Source organism: Mus caroli, unplaced genomic scaffold (assembly GCF_978045245.1).
Source record: "Mus caroli unplaced genomic scaffold, Mus_caroli_1 scaffold_18, whole genome shotgun sequence".
Taxonomy (NCBI): domain Eukaryota; kingdom Metazoa; phylum Chordata; class Mammalia; order Rodentia; family Muridae; genus Mus; species Mus caroli.
In genome coordinates, this window is record NW_028227273.1 from 90,620,377 (window position 1) to 90,640,334 (window position 19,958).

At 44.7% G+C, this 19,958-nt stretch overlaps 1 protein-coding gene across 2 annotated transcripts in view; it reads right to left on the reverse strand.

Moving 5' to 3' along the window:
• Window positions 1-19,958, reverse strand: part of Tiam2 (TIAM Rac1 associated GEF 2) — a 206,975-nt gene that overhangs the window by 113,591 nt on the left and 73,426 nt on the right. The window contains exons 1-3 of one of the 2 annotated variants that reach the window (XM_021186121.2): window positions 19,033-19,121; window positions 3,766-3,884; window positions 1,343-2,565 (exon numbers count right to left, since the gene is read on the reverse strand). In XM_021186121.2, coding sequence (XP_021041780.1) covers window positions 1,343-2,512 — 1,170 coding nt within the window. In that variant the 5' untranslated portion in view covers window positions 2,513-2,565; window positions 3,766-3,884; window positions 19,033-19,121. Of the gene's footprint in view, window positions 1-1,342; window positions 2,566-3,765; window positions 3,885-19,032; window positions 19,122-19,958 lie in introns of those variants that run through there. The other variant, XM_021186122.2, reaches the window with a different exon arrangement.

The following is a 19,958-nucleotide window of genomic DNA, read 5'->3' on the forward strand; positions in this document are numbered from 1 at the left end:
CAAGAAGGAAGTAACCAATGGTATACTTTATAAACAGGAAATAATCTACCAGGATAGGTTGTATTGTCGCCTGTTCTTCATGCCCTGTGATTGTTTTTATACTCACATAAATATGTATCTTGTAGAGTTAAGACAACTCCCCCTATAGACATACTGCCTAATTAGATTCCCCTCAATTCTATGGCCTCACAGAGAAAACCAAAAAGACCAAATGGCTGGAGATGTGGCTCAGTGGTAAGAGCCTTTGCTCGGTATGTGTAAGGCAGTAGGTTCCATTCCCAGCAGAACACACACAGAGAGAGAGAGAGAGAGAGAGAGAGAGAGAGAGAGAGAGAGAGAGAGAGAGATCCTCTGTGGCTTTTTTTTTTTTTTTTTTTTTTTGGTTTGGTTTGGTTTGGTTTTTCTAGACAAGGTTTCTCTGTATAGCCCTGACTGTCCTGGAGCTCACTTTGTAGACCAGGCTGGCCTCGAACTCAGAAATCTGCCTGCCTCTGCCTCCCAAGTGCTGGGATCAAAGGTGTGCGCTACCACGCCTGGCTCTTGTGGCATAATTTTCAGGAGATTTTTTTTTTTAATGAGTGGACTTAAATATAAAGTAATGTCATGTTGGGAAGGCCTCCTTATCTGAAATCAGTGACTGGCTTCCTTCCAAATGTCCTTGGACTTGATGACTGAGGTCCAGCAACAGCCTCTGATTGCCAGTTCCCTTGGACCTTCAGCCAGCTCTATGCTTCCAAGAACAGTTGGACCAGCTTCAGACCCAGGCCTGTGGGAGAGCCAAGGCAATTTTAGTGTGGAATCCGGATGCTATGGGCTCAAGGCCATGCTGTCTGTCCCACATAGAGACAGTAATGGGGGTCTTGGAGGGTAGTGGGGCAGGATTTAGATGAGAGCAAGAAGCTGGAGTCCTGAAGCTGCTGGTGTCCTTGTAAGAAGAGAAAGAAACTAGGGCTCTCTTCCTCCCTGCTGTGTAAGGACAGAACCGTTAGCAACAAGGAACAGCCCTACCCAGAGCCTCTCACCACCGTGGCCATGACGTTCCAACCTGGGGAACTATGAACTATGAGTCTATCTTTTAGCCACCCCATAAGTCGTAGCATTCGGTTACACCCTTACCCTTACCCCAACCCCAAACGCAGAGACACTGACGTGGAGGGCCAAGACTCTGGATGACTGAAGCAAATAAGAAAGAAAAATCCCACCAGAAATAAGCTGTGCTGGGTCTTCTGTTATAAAGGCTACCTTGGCCGGCTTACCTGAGGTTCTGGCTACTTTCGGATACTAGTTGGAAAAATTCTAGGACCCCCACCCCCACCCCGCACCTAAGCCAGGGTGTTCTCACCTGCAGTTTCCTCTTCTTCCTGGAGAGGCTTCCTGTCCAGTCACTGAAGCGCCGCATTCTGGCTTTGAGGGTGTCTTTCTTAGCTGCATCTTCAGTTAAGGCTTTGGACTTGCGACAGGGGAGAGTAAAGGAACTATAGTGCAGGGGATCCCTGTGATCCACCCTGGAGGGCACATCCACGTCAGACGCAAAGGAGACTCGGTTGTTCAGGCTGACTTGGGAGCTGATGTACTCATTGGAAGAAAGGCAGGTGCCGGAAGGTGAGCGGCACCCCAGGTTGGAATCTTTGTACAATTCCCGGAGGGAGGAGAGGGAAGAGCTTTGGTTGAAAGGCTTTTTGGTGTCACTGGGTGGGAAGCTGCTGGGGAGGCTGGGGTCTGGAGTGCTGGGAGCCAGGAAGGAGCCGTCCACCTCGCTCACCTCCCCAGCGTTGCCCCAGGGGGAGTCATACCAGGATGACTCTGAGCTCAGGGAGCTGCCTTTGCTGGAGCGCAGGTGAGAGTCGGTGGGAGAGGGGCGCTGGCTGGCTGGGGAGCCAGCACCCGAATGCCGCCTGGTTTCCCGCACCGGGCAGGTTTCCGATGCTAAGGTAGGGGAGTATCTCAGCAGCCGTACAGGTCCACTGGGGTCCTCAGAGGGCCCCTTGTGGGGGTTGCCACCGTTGTGGAACTCGACTCTTAAACACCCGTCTAGCTTTCCCAGTGTCTTGATGAGCACCCTGGGGCTCCTGTGGTCCTCGCCTGGAGGGGTGGAGGTGAGGCTTTCCTTTCTCCCATAGCAGGTGAGAAGGTGTCCATTGGAGGTGACGTGGCTTTCCCCTGACTCGCGGCCAACATAGTGGAAGCCATTCTCGGGTAAGAAAGCACCACTGTTGCCCTGGAAATCATTTCCTGGGGCATTTGCTCTGTGCTTAGAGACTTTACATGTGGGTCCACTGAGTCTGGTGGCATAAGGCTGGTGATTCTTAAAGTGAGAAAGGCAGCTTCTGGCTAGGGACCTGGACTTGTAGCCTGTTCCGCTGCTCCCATGAGTCCAACCATGCAAGGACTTCTCATCTTTTGCATGAACGCTGCGTATTTTCAGAGAGCAAGGCTTTTGCTTAGCACCAGTGACAGTATTACTATGATTCTTGGATCCTTGGAAGGTATATTGACTCTCAGAGTTCCCCATTTTAACCAAAATTGAGAACAGTTGTATCAATATGAGCCATGGTCTAAATTACGCTGCAATAAAAGAGGATTTTCTCAATAATAATGGCAATAATAGTAGTAAAATAATGTCTGTCATAATATTAAACAGGTAGAATGGAGAGTGCAGGTCATTTCTTTCCATGCCTGACAAGATTCAAAGGAGAAGTAAGAGCCATGAATTGAATTGTGCAAGGCAACACTGGCCACATAGATACTTGTGTGCTTAGGAATGCTAAGTCATTATCAGTGGCACGCTGTTAAAACTGAAGAGGCAAAAAAGTATCAGCTAAAGGCAGAGACCTCCTTCAGACCCAATGTTGGATATAGATCCTCCAGAGATGCATCAAAGAAATGACATTTTTATTACATAGAAATTATGGGCCTCAGGACACCTCAGATTCCCCCAAATGCTCAAGTTTTTGAGTGCAATCTTTGCGCATGACCCTCATGTGTACTCTTAGAATACACACATAATACTTGACAATAGAAATGCTGTGGATATTGGTGTCGCTTGGTATTTTCCCACTGAATCATTCCTGAATAACTGTTTCTACATGTTCAGCAATGTTATTTTAAAAAATACATCGACAGCTAGGTGAATCTACAGGTGCAGAACCTTTGAGGTCCCTGCTCCCACATGACCACAGCCCCACATACCGTGCTTCATGGGAGTTTTCAAGTAGAAGCTAAAGAAAAGACTAGAAGGTCCAAGAGTATGGGTCTGATTAAAAAGGCTTGGGGAGGAAGTAAAAGCTCTTATTTGGGAGAGAAAAACATTGTTATAAACGTCATCTCCAGCCCTTGTCTAAGACTTGAAGACTCACTTTAGAAGGCAGTGAGAGAAAACCATGCAAATTCATACCAATCACAACTGGGCGATAGAACACAGTACTGGTCTCTTTAAACTTCCTTTAAAATTCCAGTTAGCTCACAGAGTTCATTGGGTAAGCAAAATGCAAATTAAAATCTGCTGGAACCCTTCCACACCCTTTTAATATTGATCAGCACTCATACTTCCTGTCAGGTTGCCAGCTTATTTAGCAGGTTTTCAGATTCTTTGTTCTTGCACATTGTAGCACGTATTCACAAATCGGAAATCAAATGGATGGATAGCTGGTTGGTGGCAGTTATCAGACCCTTTAAAAACCCAGTCTCTGGAGCAAATGAACCCTTTTTTATTAGTCCGTGGGTCATGTAGTTTACGAGAGGCCCACATATCTGAACTGCCCTTACCTGCAGCCTGGCTTTTGCTGGGAGGGAGGTCAATAATGCTCAGCCGGTTTTACGTGATCTTGGGAACTATGCAGATATTTAACAAACATGGGTACGTAAGGCGAGTCCATGAAGTGATCCTGCCAAAAAAAAGAAAGAAAGAGCAAAGAAGAGCGAGTTAGAATGTGACTCAGTTGGTGGACTGTGCATCACCTACAAAGCCCTAGGTGTGACCCTCAGCATGGCTGAAAACCAGGCACTTCAGTACAAGACTATAATGCTAGCACTCAGGAGGTAAAGGCAGGAGGAGCAAGAGTTGAGGGTCATGGGCATACAGTAAGTCTGGGGTAGTGGGCTACATGTCTGAACTAATCGGACCCTATCTCTAAAGTTTAAATAACCTGATGATTTAATATAGGCTATCCAGAAATAAAGTATTAGTGTTCAAAAATCACCTGTCAAAGTCTCTGCTGCCAGGCTGCTGGCCTGGATCCCTGGATGCTGTAAGTTGTTCCCTGACCTCTCCCTGCATACCACGACCTGCAAGCTCCCACCTCATAAATGAAATAATCAAAACAACTTAATAACCTAAAACAAACACTGTCAAGAGAATAAAGGAGACATCTGTGAACTTCTTGGTTGATCAAGACTGTTTGGAGAGCTAAAGGAAGCCAGACTCAGACATTTGGAGTCTGCAGCCGACTTGTCAGTGGCAGGTGAGGATGTTCAAGTGAGTCAGGCTATCTATCAGCACTCCCAGGGAAAAGAACTCTTGGGCTCTGCTGACAAGACACATGGTAGGGATGTGCACTCCTCCCCCAATTCCCCCCCTCTCTTCCCTTGCAGGACAAGAGTAACTTATTGTTCTCTATTGAGCCAAGCAATGAAAACAAAAGGCCAAGGTAAAAGCACAACGGAGAGAGAGTCTTAAGTGGAGGCTGATCTCACCCACCCAAGCACCAGGCTCCACTTTCCCTCAAGCCTGTATTGATGGGGATCAGAGGTCAACCTCAGGAGGACAAGGTGGCCCTCTAAGGGGGAGGGGAGGGGTCTGAGATGGGGAATGCCACCTGGTGGCATTCTGCCTGACACAAAGCCCTTATTTTCTCACAGACAAAGAGAAGAAGGACCTGGAGTGACTTTTGCAGTTCCCCCAGTCTATTCTGTAATTATAACAAAGCATGCCTAACATGATCAATCACCTTCCCCATTTTTGGCTCAGCAACATTAAGAATTGTCAGACTGTCATTGTTACCATCCATGTCTACAATCCTTTTCTCACTGCAGGACCGGAACTCTGTAGCCCACTGAGCAGTCAGGCCTTGGTCTTCACTCCCTCTCCTGATGCCCAAGACATTACTAATTAAAGGGAGGAAGGAAGGAAGGGAGAGAGGGAGGAAAGTAGGGAGGGAAGGAGACGGACAGAGGGGTGGAGGCAGGGAGGGGTGTAGGAAAGAATGAATGAACAAAAGAAAGGAAGGAAAGAGAAAGAAAGGGGAAAGAAGAGAAGAAAGAGAAGAAAGAAAAGAAGAGAAGAGAAGAGAAGAGAAGAGAAGAGAAGAGAAGAGAAGAGAAGATTTTAATTTCAATAAGATGAGGTTTCATGTGTCTTGGGCTAGTCTTGAATTCTACAAGGATGATCTTAAACCTCTTGTCCTCCTGCTTCCACTACCCAAAGGCTGGGTTTACAGGAATGTGTCTATAATGTACCAGTTTATGCAATGCTAAGATCAAACCCAGGCCTTTCAGCAAGCTAGGCAAATACTCTATCGATTTAGCTCTGTGTCCAGGCACTTAATTATTTTTATTATTGTGATAATTTGAGAAATATACCAGAAGACCCTATCTTTCACTAACCCTTTGCCTCACTAAAAGCCTGAACTGTGGGCTCACAAGAAGCACTCTGGAAACACCTATGGGATGGATGAAGACAACTCCAAGCTTAGAAGACTGATTTTGACACAGACCAAAAGCAAGAATTCTCCCTACCGGCTATGTTCAAAAAACAGACATAGACAGGATATTGCAGAAAGGAGGATAAAGGAAGCCAGAAGCAGTACACATGCTAATAGAGGCAAATGCTGGACAGCTGTTCAGTGCATCTGGCCAACGCCAGCTGCTCAACACACCTGGTCAACCCCACCCACTGGAGAAAGAAACAGCTTTAAAAAAAACAGCAGCAGCAAGAGCATATTCAACATCTATGAGCCATTCATTGGCAGACAGGGTAGCCTCTGAGAGACACGATGTAACTATTGTCCTGATGACTTTGACAAAGACCTTTACTTATCATGCTTCAGTTATGGTTTTTGCCAAAAAAGAAGAGAATATATAAGTCAAAGTTTTAGCTAGCAACCTCTGCTCCCCAACTCTTTTACAAAGGCAAACTTATAGTGTTCAAGTTTTAAAACTCTTTTGGTAGAAAAGAGACTGTTTTATTATAAAAAAAATAATAAAACAGTTTTTTAAAAGGTTCTATAAACTTAAAAAATAAATACAATTAGAGGCCTAGTACTTAAAAATAGCAAAAATATCTTTTAGATTATATTAAATCACAATAGTATACATGAAGGTGTAAGCTGCAATAATACTCACTAGGTACCTGAGACACAGTTAGGCCTACAGTTCATAGTAACATATTATAGGTGAAGGCTCTGTGAAACACAAAGACCATTAAAACAGTTTATATAGCAAAGGCTGGATGCCATGCACAAAGGTTTATATAATTATCTTCATTTAGTAGATAACAATAATATTCAGATTTTTTTAATTAGTTACAATTCCAAGGATGTTAAAAAGGAATCCTTCTCTTTCATCTTGTCCCCAGTCATAGGAATTTATCAGGCAACATTTGAAGCTAAAAGCACAAACAAGAATGGAAGGGGCTCTCTGGTTTTCAAATGATGATCAATTACCATATTAAAAATGTCAACCAATATGCACAACTTAATAGGCAGGGCCATTAACATTTCACCAAAATACCACAAAAACAGTCTCTAGGCCACACTCTGAAATTCTTCTCCACTGAAACCTCTTGGGCTAAGTCTTCACATCTCAGATCATACTCAGCAACAAAGTCTTCCACATTCCTACTGGGATGGCCCAAGCATTCCACTGCTTTCCAAAGTCCCCAAATCCACATTCCTCCAAACAAAAGCATTAGCATTGTCAGGCCTATCACAGCAATACCCTAGTCCCTGGGACCAACTTCTGTCTTAGTTAGGGTTTTACTGCTATAAAAAGACACCATGGACAAGGCAAGTCTTATAAAGGACATTTATTTGGGGCTGGCTTACAGGTTTAGAGGTTCAGTGCATTATCATCAAGGCAGGAACATGGAAGCATCCAGCAGGCATGGTGTAGGAGGAGCTGTGAGTTCTACATCTTCATCTGAAGGCTGATAGGAGAATATTGTCTTCCAGTCAGCTAGGGTGAGGGTTTTAAAGCCTATGCCCACAGTGACACACCTGCTCCAACAGGGCCACACCTTCTAATAGTGCCACTCTCAGGGCTGAGCATATACAAACCATCACACCTGGGGGAAATTTAAGATTTACCTAGTCATCATTTGCCTTCAGAATGAGGTACACTGATGGCTAAAGTCCCTTCTCTCAAAGGAGTGCAGGATTTAGAACAGGAAACAAGACAAAGAAACAAAACAAAACTTGGACCTGGGGCTGAATTGAGCGAGATGGAGTGAAGGAAGAAGCCAGCAGGTAGGCAGATGGGGCTAAGGAACTAGCTATAAGAAGGGTGGAGACTGAATGATGGGGCAAGCAGAGCTAGGGTCACTGTTGGTATCAGCACCTCCAAAACCAAGGCAACAGCCACCATATTCCCAGAATCCACTTGGCTCATCTCCCACCTTTACCTGTGTTATGTCATCACCCATATGTAAAGAACACCCCCCCCCAATCTCTCTCTCCCTCTCTCTTCCCTGCTTCTCTTTCCGAAGCCACCTTGCCCCTCTCTCCCAATAAACCTCACATGGAACTGTTTGGCCTGGTGTGGTCCTTCTGAAGCTGCTTGGCATTTAAGATCATAAGTCAGGATCTCTGAACAAAGGCAGATTTCTCCTTGAGTGAGACAGTAAAACCCGATGTCTCCCACAAAGACCAGCAGGCTCCATAGTTTCATAGAGATTAGAAGGCTGAGCTAGGCTCCCCATAGTCGGTGGTGAATCTCTCAGCCAGAGCCAAGAGCCAGATAAGATAGAGGGTCATCGTCATTGGCCACCGTGAGGTCTGCTGACATCTTTTCATTTTGATCAGGCCCCAGAGATGTTGCAGCCACTCAGAAAACAATGATCAGAATTTGGTCTGGTTTGTGTCAGAGAACTTGAGTGACAACTTAACTTGTATCTGGCATGGCACATAGGACGTTGGGGGAAGGGACTTATCCTTTATGGATTTTGTTTTTCCCCATTTGCAAAGTAAAAATAAGATTATCTGGCACAGAGGGAGAGTCAGGTATGGAAATTTATATGAAAATACCTAAAAAATATGAATACCATCAGCTGTAAACTATTAATTTTTTGTAGTGTGATGTCAAATATTTTGTGATCTATCTTTTTGGATCTGCCATTGATTATGAGCCATTGAACATTATCTATATTTACATACAAATTTATAATTTTCTAAATGGTACTATTAGTATGTCTGATTTTTGTCAATACCACTCCACAAAATCACAGCAGATAAAATGTAATTTACAATAGGTATCAAATGCCCAAGAATACAGTGCCCTAAGCCAAGCACTTGAATAATTAGATCCTTGTGATTGCAAAGATGAAAGAGTAATTCAGTAACACACTGAACAACTATTAATGCCTTAAACTATTAATGTCTTATGGAGACTGTAGGCCTTAGAGACAGATAAGTATCAGAGAAGTCAGAGACATCACTCAACATCAGATAACATACCAGCTCCCCACAAGTCAGTATCTAGTCCAGTGTGTCCACAGTGAGAGGCTAAGGAAACCAGTCTTAACGTCTTACTTTCCACATGTGACTGCAGAGCCACAGGAAAGGGACATATTTGTGTAAAATAACACTATTCAGCTCTATAAGGGATCCAGACTTAAACTCTGTCAGTATCACCCAAACCCCATTTTGTCAATGAATCACAGTTGGAATGCAAGAACTGAATACCAGGACTTGAGAGAATGAATCTCTAATTCTAAAACTACTGAACTCACTCTGGTAAAAAGGCAGGCAAAAGACCATCTGGTCTCTGCAGGAATTTGTAATCTTTACAGAGTGGGCAGGAAGCAAGCTGCTGCCCCAGGCCTCTATGCTAAGAACCTCTGTGGAGTTCCACCAGTTTTCTTTCAATGCATGGGGGCCAATTAACAGATGAAAGAAATCAGTCACTGGCATTTAGTACTGAATGCCCCAGGAGCCTGAGCTCAGTGGACAAGCATGGCTGACATTCAACAGGGGGAAAGTCATAAATTCCAAAAGGACAATGGCCAAGCTCTGGGGCATACTTCACCACCTTAGTTAATCCCATTTATCACTTGAGGGGTGGTCTCAGAACTCACACCTGCCTTGTAAGAAACCCTAACACCAGCAAGCATTGCACACAGAACTGCTGTTCAAACTAGGGTCTCAGCCCATTCGTGGGTCAACAAGACCCCATAAACGAGTCAACCCCAGCAAAGAGTAGAGAGGAAATAAGATTAGAAGAACAAACAATGCTAGAGTGTGTAAAGGTAAAACCACTGCTTGAAACAATGTGTCTGGGTGCTTGTTTGTATACTGGGTTGTGATGTATAGGTGTGTCTTTTTGACTGGTGATTCCAAACACCTTTTTAAAAACTGTCATTAACCTAGTATTTTCATCAGAACGGTACATACATTTGTTATAATGTAGTATCTGAAGAATTATCAAAACAACAACAACAAACAAAGAGGAATTATTCTATCCATGATTTCAGAGGGTCTATGTCACTTGGCTATGTGTTTTTGGGTTTGTAGCCATGGAGTTCACCATGGTGATAGGAGCTGGTGTCTACCAGGCTCTTCTGATGTATGGTGGCCAGCAAAGAACACTTGGAGAAGGGGCTATGGTAAGACATTAGCCCTATAAGAATGCATCCCAAGTGACTGGGCAGAGAGAGAGAAAATCCTATAATCACTCAGTAATCTATTTAAATGAGGCCAGAATCCCCATGATCTGTCCCTAAACTCCTACATATCCCTTAATTAAGTTGACAATCATGAATAATTGTCCCATGGTATTACTAAGAAGACTTAAGGTCAACCAAAGTAAGCACTCTCCAAAAACTCAGAAAATCATCATCCAAAACAAACACCTGGGCTACGGACTCAGAGCCAGACAAGAAAGGGACCATCAATCATTGAGAGTTCTACACGGTAAGCCTATAGCTCTCATTCCTTTGTATTCTAACTTCTGAGAAACTGTAAATGCATATTCAAATTCTTAAGAATTTGGTAAAGCCTTGTAAGGAAGGGACTCAAGAGGATGGGTGGGATTCTGACAGCTAAGGAAAGGAAGGATGGAAAGAATGGAAAGGATGACAGGGAACTGGAGAATAGCAAGTCCAAACACTGGGGAGTCTGTGTGTCCTGGGTCCATACATGGCTGAAGCAGCAACTGAGCAAAAAGGAGAAGGACCCAGGCTTGCTTAGTGCCTGAGTGTCCATGACACAGTTGGGGAGGAAAAATCAGCAAATGAGGAAGGAGGAAGGCAAGAGTAAGAGGCAGCTGGGGGAGCCTTAGAGGTCAAGTCACCACCCCAGCCCAGATATATGTGAAGTGACCCATTCAGAGACACTTAGGGTCCCCCCACTGGGTGGCACTGACAGGAAAAGACAGGTTCTTGGTCTTGACAGAAACTTGAGGAACTGGAAAGAACTCAATTGCTCCACTCAGCAAGTCGGTAGGAACGGTTTGGAGACCTCCCAGCTCTCTGACAAAGTGCTTCAAGGAAAGCCAAAGCTGTACAAGGAGATCCCCTCCTCCCAGAGACTGTCAGCCTGTGTGGGATGTGAGGTGGGTTACAAACATGTGCCAGAGAAGAAGCACTGGAGAGCGCACAACTCCAACAGTGCAGAGACCACATCCCACAAATATTGCTGGTATGTGAAATGCCAAGAAAATCGAGTGGCTGGCTACAGCCAAACCATCATGGGAACAGAAAAACATTTCAGGGGTTTGATGACAAAAATCCTTTGAAGCAAAATTACAGAATCCATATAGTTTAGAATGAAATGGCCCCAATAGTGAGAAAGAAAATATCTTCCGTTAAGAAAAGTCAAAATGTGTCTCATAAGTTTTTTAGCCAGGCATTTGAAAGTATCATTTGTTGTTGTTGTTGCTGGTGGTGATGCGTGCCTGCTTGCGTGTATGGATATGTGTCTTTTTGTCTGTACGGAAACACACTTGTCTGTGTGGGTGAGCATGCATGTGTTTTATGTTGTGTGCAAAGGCCAGAGGACCTCAGCTGCTGTACCTCAGACAGCACCGGGCTTCTTTTCATTGAGACAGAGTCTCTCTTTCATTGGCCTAGATCTAGCTGAGTAGGCCAGGTTGATTAGTTAAGGAGTCCTAGGGATCCAGTTATCTCGGCCTCTCCAGCACTGAGATGACCCACACGTACCGCACTGCACTGCTTTTGCTCTTGGTGTTGTTGCTTTTGAACGTGGGTTCTTGAGATTAAACACAGGGCCCACTGCTTAGGAGGCAAGTGCTCCACAGCTGACCTCCCAGATCCTCCACTTCTGTGTGTGTTTGTTGTTTGTTTAATGTGCTAATGTTCTCTCCTGTTTCACCTTTTCTCCTTGGTCTCCTTCAGTATCACTCAAATTTCCCCTACATTCCAGTCCTCTAAGACCTCATGGTGACCAGGGGTGAGCACCACAATCAGATAAATTCTAAATAATGGCTTTCAAATGGCCCTTTCCTCTGCAACTTACGAGTACCAGAATCAAAACTGTCAGCGTGACTTTTAAATAGCCTCTCTATTAACTGTGCTTGAGCCATCCCACAGAAGCAAGCCTGGGTTTCTGCAAGTGGCACCCAAGCTTCACACCATAACACAGGCAGCCTGGGGTCTCGGGCTACAGGGCTGCCGAGGTTGGCTTCTTTGTCTCTGACTGGGGAGACCCACAAATGAGACACACACCTCAGGAAATTGGAAGCAATCACATTTTACAACCAAAATATGCTACAGTGATTCTACCAAGTTATTCTTGGCACAAACCTTTCTGTATCATACACTGTCCCATTTGAACCTAAAAAAATGAACGCGCACACATTTCCCCCACTTCGTGTAAAGAGGTGTGTCCCCCACCCTCATAAACGTGTGACTATTCTACTTTAGCTGACCACATGGCCCTCTACCAGGGTCCACTTATACTCTGTTCTGATCCGAAGGTACCCTTGGGCCCACCGGTAAAAGTCAAACTAGTCATTGATGAAACATCTCTTAACTCATGTGTGTGGTTACACACAAACCTGTTTAGATTTTACCTAACAACTTATTAAAACTTTAGGGGACAAATTGAACGGGACCAGTAGGTCCCGTTAAAGCTTAAACTTTGCTGTTTTAGCTAGGCATGGTAAAACACATCTGTAATCCCAGCACTTGGGAGGTAGAAATAGGAAGGTCAGGAGTTCAAGGTCATCCTCGAGCTTGTTAACAAGGTGGCCTGGGATTCTTGAGACTCTGACTCAAGAGGGAAAAAAAAAGTATTTAACTTAACATTTTTTAATTGCACAGGAATTTAAATGCTTTGGAACTCAAAGTCTACGGGTGCATGGGGGGATGGGACAAATTTAGCAAGTTGTGTGGAAAAGATCCCTGAGAAGTGGGGGCCATGATTAATAACTTGCACAATTACCCCTGCCTCATAGAAAAAGGAACTAAGTCTCCAGGTGTACTGCCCAGTTTTGTGTGTCAACTTGACACAAGCTGGAGTTATCACAGAGAAAGGAACCAACCTTGAGGAGATGTCTCCATGAGATCCAGCTATGGGGCATTTTCTCAATTAGTGATCAAGGGTGGAAGGGCTCATTGTGAGTGGTGCCATCCCTGGGCTGGTAGTCTTGGATTCTAAAAGAAAACAAGCTGAGCAAGCCAGGGAAGCAAGCCAGTAAGTAACATCCCTCCATGGCCTCTGCATCAGCTCCTGCTTTCTGACCTGCTTGAGTTCCAGTCCTGACTTCTTTTGGTGATGAACAGCAACACGGAAGTGTTAGCTGAATAAACCCTTTCCTCCCCAACTGTTTCTTGGTCATGATATTTTGTGCAGGAATAGAAAGTTTGACTAAGACAGGGGTTGAATGGCTAAGTCAAAATCACTAAGAGGTCAAAGGGAAAAAAAGTAGAAATCAAACCAGGATCTTTCTAATCACTTTTAACACTAACTAACTGCTAAGTTTATAGGTTCTAGAATAGCCTAGGAGACCAACCTTAGTGCATGTCTCTGAGAGGTCGGCTGGATTAGGTTTAACTGACGTGGAAGGACTCACTTTAACTGCTATTGGAAGGATGAACAATAAGGCCAGCTGGACAACAGAATTCACCGCTCTCTGCTTCCTGACTGCAGTACCAGTGACCAGCTGCTTCATGCTCCTGCTGCCCTAGAGTTCCCTACCTACTACAATGGACCATGGTCAAACTGTGAGCCAGGTAAACCCTTTCTTCCTTAAGTTGCTTGTATGGGATGTGTTGTCATAGCAACAAAACAAGTCATTAACATAGTGCTGCATTGAAACAGTTTAAAATTCTACTCCATCTGTTTTTTTTTTTTTTTTTTTAAATCTGAAATTACTCCACATCTTCTTTAAAATGTGCATTTAACTTCGAGGTTCCTCTTTCAGAGTGGATGTGATCTCTGTCCCTTCCCTAAAGGAAACATTAGTTAGAACATTAGAACCATGAGGGTCCCCAAAGAGCATTCCAACTGACAGAAAGTGCAAAACCCAGAGGAGATGGGAGATGGGTGGGTATGTGAGTGTGTCTGGGGCCGAGGGTCTGAGGAGCAGTGCAGCAGAAGTAATGAGGGATGAGGAGACTAGGGTACAGCCAGGAGAGACATCCAAAGGACTGGGGCTTTTAACATTGACACTGGGGGTTGCTACAGAGGAATCTACATGGGGCAAACGGTGATCTGCATGGCTGCCTTATGCACCTGGATTGCCAAGGAAAGCAGAGGCAGACAGATGTGCTAGGCCAGTGCCACGATTCATGTGAGAGAGGTTAGGGCTCAACTGAGGGGGGACTGAGGAGTGGGCAGACACTGAACACAGTAAGAGAAGAGCCCAGAGGAACCTCCATGGAGAGAAGTGTGCAGCAAGAGATGCTACGGCAACTCTAAGATTCTCAGTCTAAGTAACTGAAGGGAAAGGCCAGGTAGAGTAGAACAGGCTAGGAGAAGATGCTATGGCTTTGGTCTCAAATACCCTGAGTATTTGAGTGTGGATCTGTAATCCCAGCACTCATGAGGCAGAGGCAGGAGAATCAAGAGCTAGAGGTCAGCCCGCAACACAGAGACAGACACAATCTAAAATTTAAGATCCCCTCAAGGCCAGTAGATTAAGCTGCCAGCTTGAGGCAGGCACATCTGGAAAGAGATGAAACTGAAGAGACAGGGCTTAGTAGGAGGCATGTGCCCTTAAGGGGGATACTGGGACCCCAAGCTCTTCCTCTGTTTTCTTCCTGGTTGCCACAAGGCAGGCTATCTGTCATGATATACTTCTGCCTCATCGCAGGCCCCCAAACGACAGCCAAACAGACTTAAGCTGTTTAAGTCATGACCCACAAATACCTGTCCTCTGTGACAATCCATTTTCTCAGGATCTTGTCACAGCAGAAGAAAGTTAACGTGAAAGACTGGGGATTCAATGCTAGAAAAGCCAGGTCCACCGGACATTGACATGACAGTGTTAGGCAGGTAATTGGATACTTGAGTCTGCAGTCAAGCAAGGTAAGCTAGCTGCACAGACATGCCCTCCTCCCTGTGAAGGAAGAAGGCATTTAAATGCAGACTGCATGCCAAAGGAAGCCAAGGACCTCCAACACTGGTGATGGAGGCACCGCTGCCTCTGTGGGCTTCCTGCTCGTCCATCTGTTAAGTGCCTTTCCACCTGCTAATGGTAGCCCCAGAGAGCCTGGAAGCAGTGTGTTCTCACTCCAGGAGTGTTTCTTTCCACCATTTTCCATCTTATGGACTTTAGCACTGAGCTTACCCCGCCTGCCTCCTCCCTTCCTGCTCCATCCTGGAAACCCTACTCCATCATGAGTACAAGCCAGGGACGTGTGTCATGCCCAGCACACAAGCTGGATGAGAACTATTCCCCAGGATTGACCTAAAGATACCCAGGATTGCTCAGCCTTCAGCGAAGCCCTGAGAACTCCATGCTCTTGGATGCCACCTCTAACAAGAGCCACATCCCTTTGCTGGAGTGTAAGTGATAACCCGGTCCACCACTTCATAGGTAAACTTTGTCTGTCTCCAAGTACCTAGTAATACCTCAGGCCATCGCTGTGTTTGTTAGCCCTTCCCATAATGCATCTGCCAGGGCAAGGACTAACCAGAACCTAAGCACTCTGTCAGAATGAGACCTCAGAGCATGGGCAGAAGTCAGTCGTGTAACTACAAACCAAAGGCACCAAGAGTTAGCGGCCTCCGCCAGATGCTAAAATAATCAAGGAAGGCTTCTTTCCAGCATCTCAGAGGCCGTATGGCCCTGCTGTATTATGACCCTAGACTTCTGGTCTCCAGAGTTTATAAGAGCCTTGAAGTCTTAAATTCACCCTGGAGAAATGCAACTAATATACATCCTGATGCTGGCTCATACCGCAGGGCGCTCTTTCAAATAAAGCTTGACAATTTTGTCCCCTCCAAAATTCATGTTGAAATCTCACTTGCCAATATCCGGTATTGTGGGAAATGGGACCTAGAAATTACATCATTCAGGCCCTAGAGCTCGTCTTTCTGGATTGTCTGAATTCTTGAAGATATGAGGGTTTTCTTACTACAGCAAAACTGAATCTGTTTCTGTGAGAAAAACCTGCTCAACAGCAAGGCTGCCTACAGTCTGTCTTCTTGTGTCATCCCTTAGATTTCTTGGAACTTAAAAACACTGAGCAAAACTAAATCTGTGTTCTTTATGGATTGAGGGGCAAAGAATGTAACAATGCAAAGAAAGAAAAAGCTCGCCTCTTAATTAAAGACTAAGAGGGAATTGACTGGTACAAGAATGCCAGTCACTGGTGCCTTATCGAGTAGGCTGAGCTAAGCCCGGCAAGCCGGAAGTTCTCTGTAGCAACAGTACCAAGATGAGGAGGTCATGGTTTAAGTGGAGCTTTGAGCTGTATTAAACAATAACAAGGCAAAAGTCCTCCCTCTACATAGATGCTTAAATCTGTCTGAGCTGATAAGATTTGTAAAGAGATGGAAAGAAGGTGACAGAGCAGGAAAAGAAAAGGAAAGAAGGTGACAGAGCACAAAAAAAGAGGAAAGATGGTGACAGAACAGGAAAAGAAAAGGAAAGACGGTGACAGAGCAGGAAAAGAAGAGGACAGTAGCAAAGACAGAGGTGGATCTATGCGCACATGTGAAATATGTACATGTACATACACACATGTACATATGGATCTTTATTAACTTACTTAGTAATGGTATACAGATATAGATATACCAAAGTATTCCCAATTTTTAAATACTGTGAGAATAGAATTAACAAGATATCTGGAGACCCATCTCAGCTTCCCTCTAAGGATACCCTAACTCCTTCTATTTCTCTAGGCAAATAACTCTCCCTGTCATTTTGGACATACTACTTCAAGGCTGTGGATTTTCAGTGCTCTAAGATTCATTCTTCAGCTCTGTTTCCTCAGATATGGACTTTAAAGAGCTAGGGAAGCCAGGCTCTGGTCAACACTAACTTCATCCACACCTTTAATTCTGGCACCCAGAAAGTAGAGGCAGAGCTTGGGGCCAGCCTGGACTACCTAGTAAAGTTCAGAATAGCCAGGGCTACATAGAAGATCCTGTCTCGAAAAAAAAAACAAATGAAATAACAAGATCCAGAAATAGAAAGGGGGTGGGGGCTTAGAGGAACACCATAAATCAGATTCTGGGACACAGTTGAATCTTCCCAATAAATGTTAACTGTTTTAAGAAAAGCTGGAAAGTGTGTGTGTGTGTGTGTGTGTATCAGCAGTACAGCACCTGCCTGCTATGCAAGACATCCTAGATTCTAACCCCAGAACTACAAAAAAAAAAAAAAAAATACAACTATACCAAGACAGAATTCTCCGGAATCTATAACTCACTAAGCAAGACTGAGTAATACAGAGGAGTGGCCACCACTGCTACTCCAATGCAGTTATCAGCTCCATGGATTTCATACGCTCACTACTTTTATTTTCCTCAGTAGTGATGATTTCCTTCAATCTGTTCTATCCAAAGCCCATACCTCTCTCACAAGACCATCACTTTCTTGGCCTGTATCTAAGACACTCTTCGCTCCAACAGAGAAAGATGCTTTTTCTCTAAAAGTAAAAATATGTCCAAAATGACCTCGGCTCTGAATGTTTGTGAATGGGAAATGATTTTCTAAGACATCTAGCAATTGAGGCACAAGATCACACTAACTTCGGTTCTTATCACCATGTAAGTGACTTCTACAGAGCAGAGCAAACCTGGACGTCTACACAGATCTGAGAAAGTGCCTGGGTTACTTAAGGAGTATAATTCGGGGTTCATTTATTCTTTCCATATTTATGTCTCAAAGGAGCTGTGGAGACCTCGTACTAACTGCAGAGTGAGTGGGGCACAAACTCAGTCCATCAAGAAGCATCTTCTGTCTGATGGAGTATGAGGGGGGTCACATTGGAAGGACAATCTCGTCCCAAGGACCCTGAGCCTCCCCCTTGACTATGCCCCCCAAGTATGGCCTGAGAAGGCTTTGCAACCAGTATTGGTGGTTTAGTCTGAATGTATTCGTAACACCATCTAAGCTGGTGTTGTGAGCCTGAGTCACCGGGTTCTGCATCAGCCTGTGAGCCCATGAAAACAAAAAACTAGTGCCAAGTGTCCAACTCAGCAGAGAGAGAGAGAGGCCGAGAATTGCCACTCTGAACTGTCCCCTCTCACTCTGTCCCAGCAACACTTCTGAATTTAAAAGGAATCAACAATATGACCCGTTATTCTGTGGGTAGAACTGACCTGAACTTCACCCGGACGCCTCCACCCTCCCAAAGACGTTTCTATAAAGGACAGGATGGACTGAGGGTACCCACCACACCCATGGGGAGACATCTTCCTACAGCTAAAAATGAACTTTCACTGCACGATCCCAGTTGCCATAGCATCTTCATAGTGAAAGGAAACAGATTTCCAGAATCCCTAGCCCTGACTTAAGGCCACAGTGAAAGGCTAAAACACACCAGGAAACCCTCTAGCAGCCATGCAGACGATCCCTTACTCTCCAGATAGCCTATAAATACACTTCCAAGTTATGACTTCAAAAGACCTTCCTATTTTCACTCTCTCCACCCACCAATTTTCTGAGAATTACATGCTGGGCCAAATGAATGACCGACCAAGCAAGAGGGACCCAGTCTAGGGTTTCTCTCTCCTGCTGTCGGCACACGCCCTCAGTTGGGACAGCTTGTGCTTGGAGTTCAGGCTCTAATGAATGTCACCGCCCAGATCCCTCAGTCTGCTTAAACTGAGGGCCTCTTACCCAGAGCTACAATGTTTCTCCTCACCCACCCCCTCCCCAAAAGCTCAAGACAAGCCTAAGGACAAATAACAGTGAACAGCAAATTAGAAGGCAGAAAATAAACCCTTACTCGGCTATAAGCTGCATTTGGTAGAATAACCAGGAAACAATAAATATACAATCTCAGTCACATATCAATTTCCCATTCCACCCTGAAAGAAATTGACCAGAAAGCTAAGCACCAGTCACTCACATTTTAACAGGATCAGACTGAGACATGGCACTTTCTTCAGGTAGCTTGGGGGGTGGGGGGTGGGGCGGACGGTCCATATGAATCAGCCTGGAGAATTTTCAATTCATAAAGTATTCTAAAACAACTGTAATACATCACCTCAAGGCGTTTGAAATCACATATACACTAAACTTTGAGATAATAATTCCATTCTGTTCAGTAACTCGTGCTGAGGATAAACTAACACGAGACAAAGCCCCAAGGACATGCTGCCGAGGAAAGCTTTCAGAAAACCTATCTTCCCAGATAAACTAAGTCTCAACCCACAAGGACAGACATTTTTATTACCTTACCTTGCTCAGAACGGTGGCTTTGGCCAGTTGTTCTCAGGAGCTTTTGTTTAACAAAGTTTCACCCAGCTAGAAGCTATGTTCTGTCTTCCTTTTGCCCTACTGAGCCAGGAAATGGTGTCTAACACTTCGACTGCTCAGCCGTTGAGAGCTAAAAACGGATCCTGTGCAATGCTGGATATATTTCTGTCTGCTCGTTACACACCCTCATCATGTTCAATTTTTTCCATTGATGGAACGCTATGAGGCAGACTTAACCAAAAAGCGGTTTTTCCATGGGCTGCCTGGAGTGATTACCCGGGACAGCCTGCCACCGTGCTTGCCTCAGAGACACGGAGGCTGCCCATGACTAGGCTCTTGTTGGGCCAGCAATCCACCATGACCACCGAAGTTCCATAGGAGTCTGGCTCCAAGGGTTACAGAATAAAGCCCTACTCACCAGGGCTGCCCTGGCATCATTTATAAAGCCCTGTAGCACTGAGAATACACACCTATCATCCTTGTGTTTGGGGAAGCAGTCAAAACCACAGATGGAATGTTATGGTCAGAAGAACAGCCCCAGGAAATGCTGCCATGATTTGCAGAATATCGGGTATACCCTCATTCTGTGTTCCTTGTTGGAATCGGGCTTCCCACCCCCCTTAAGTTAGCACAGCAGAGTCTTACACTCAAAGTCCTTGGAAACTAAATGCGGAGCCATTTTATCCAGAGTATGTGTTACATTACTGTAAATTAAGGCTATACAACAGAGGCAGAGTATTTTGAAGTCTCACTGTAACCATTGATGAAAGACGTTAAAAATAAAAATATACAAAATTTTTTCCAAGTCATTTTTTACAAAGATTTTTTATTTACTATGGATACAGTGTTCTGCCCGTATGTATACCTGCATACCAGAAGAAGAAACCAGATCCCATTACACATGGTTG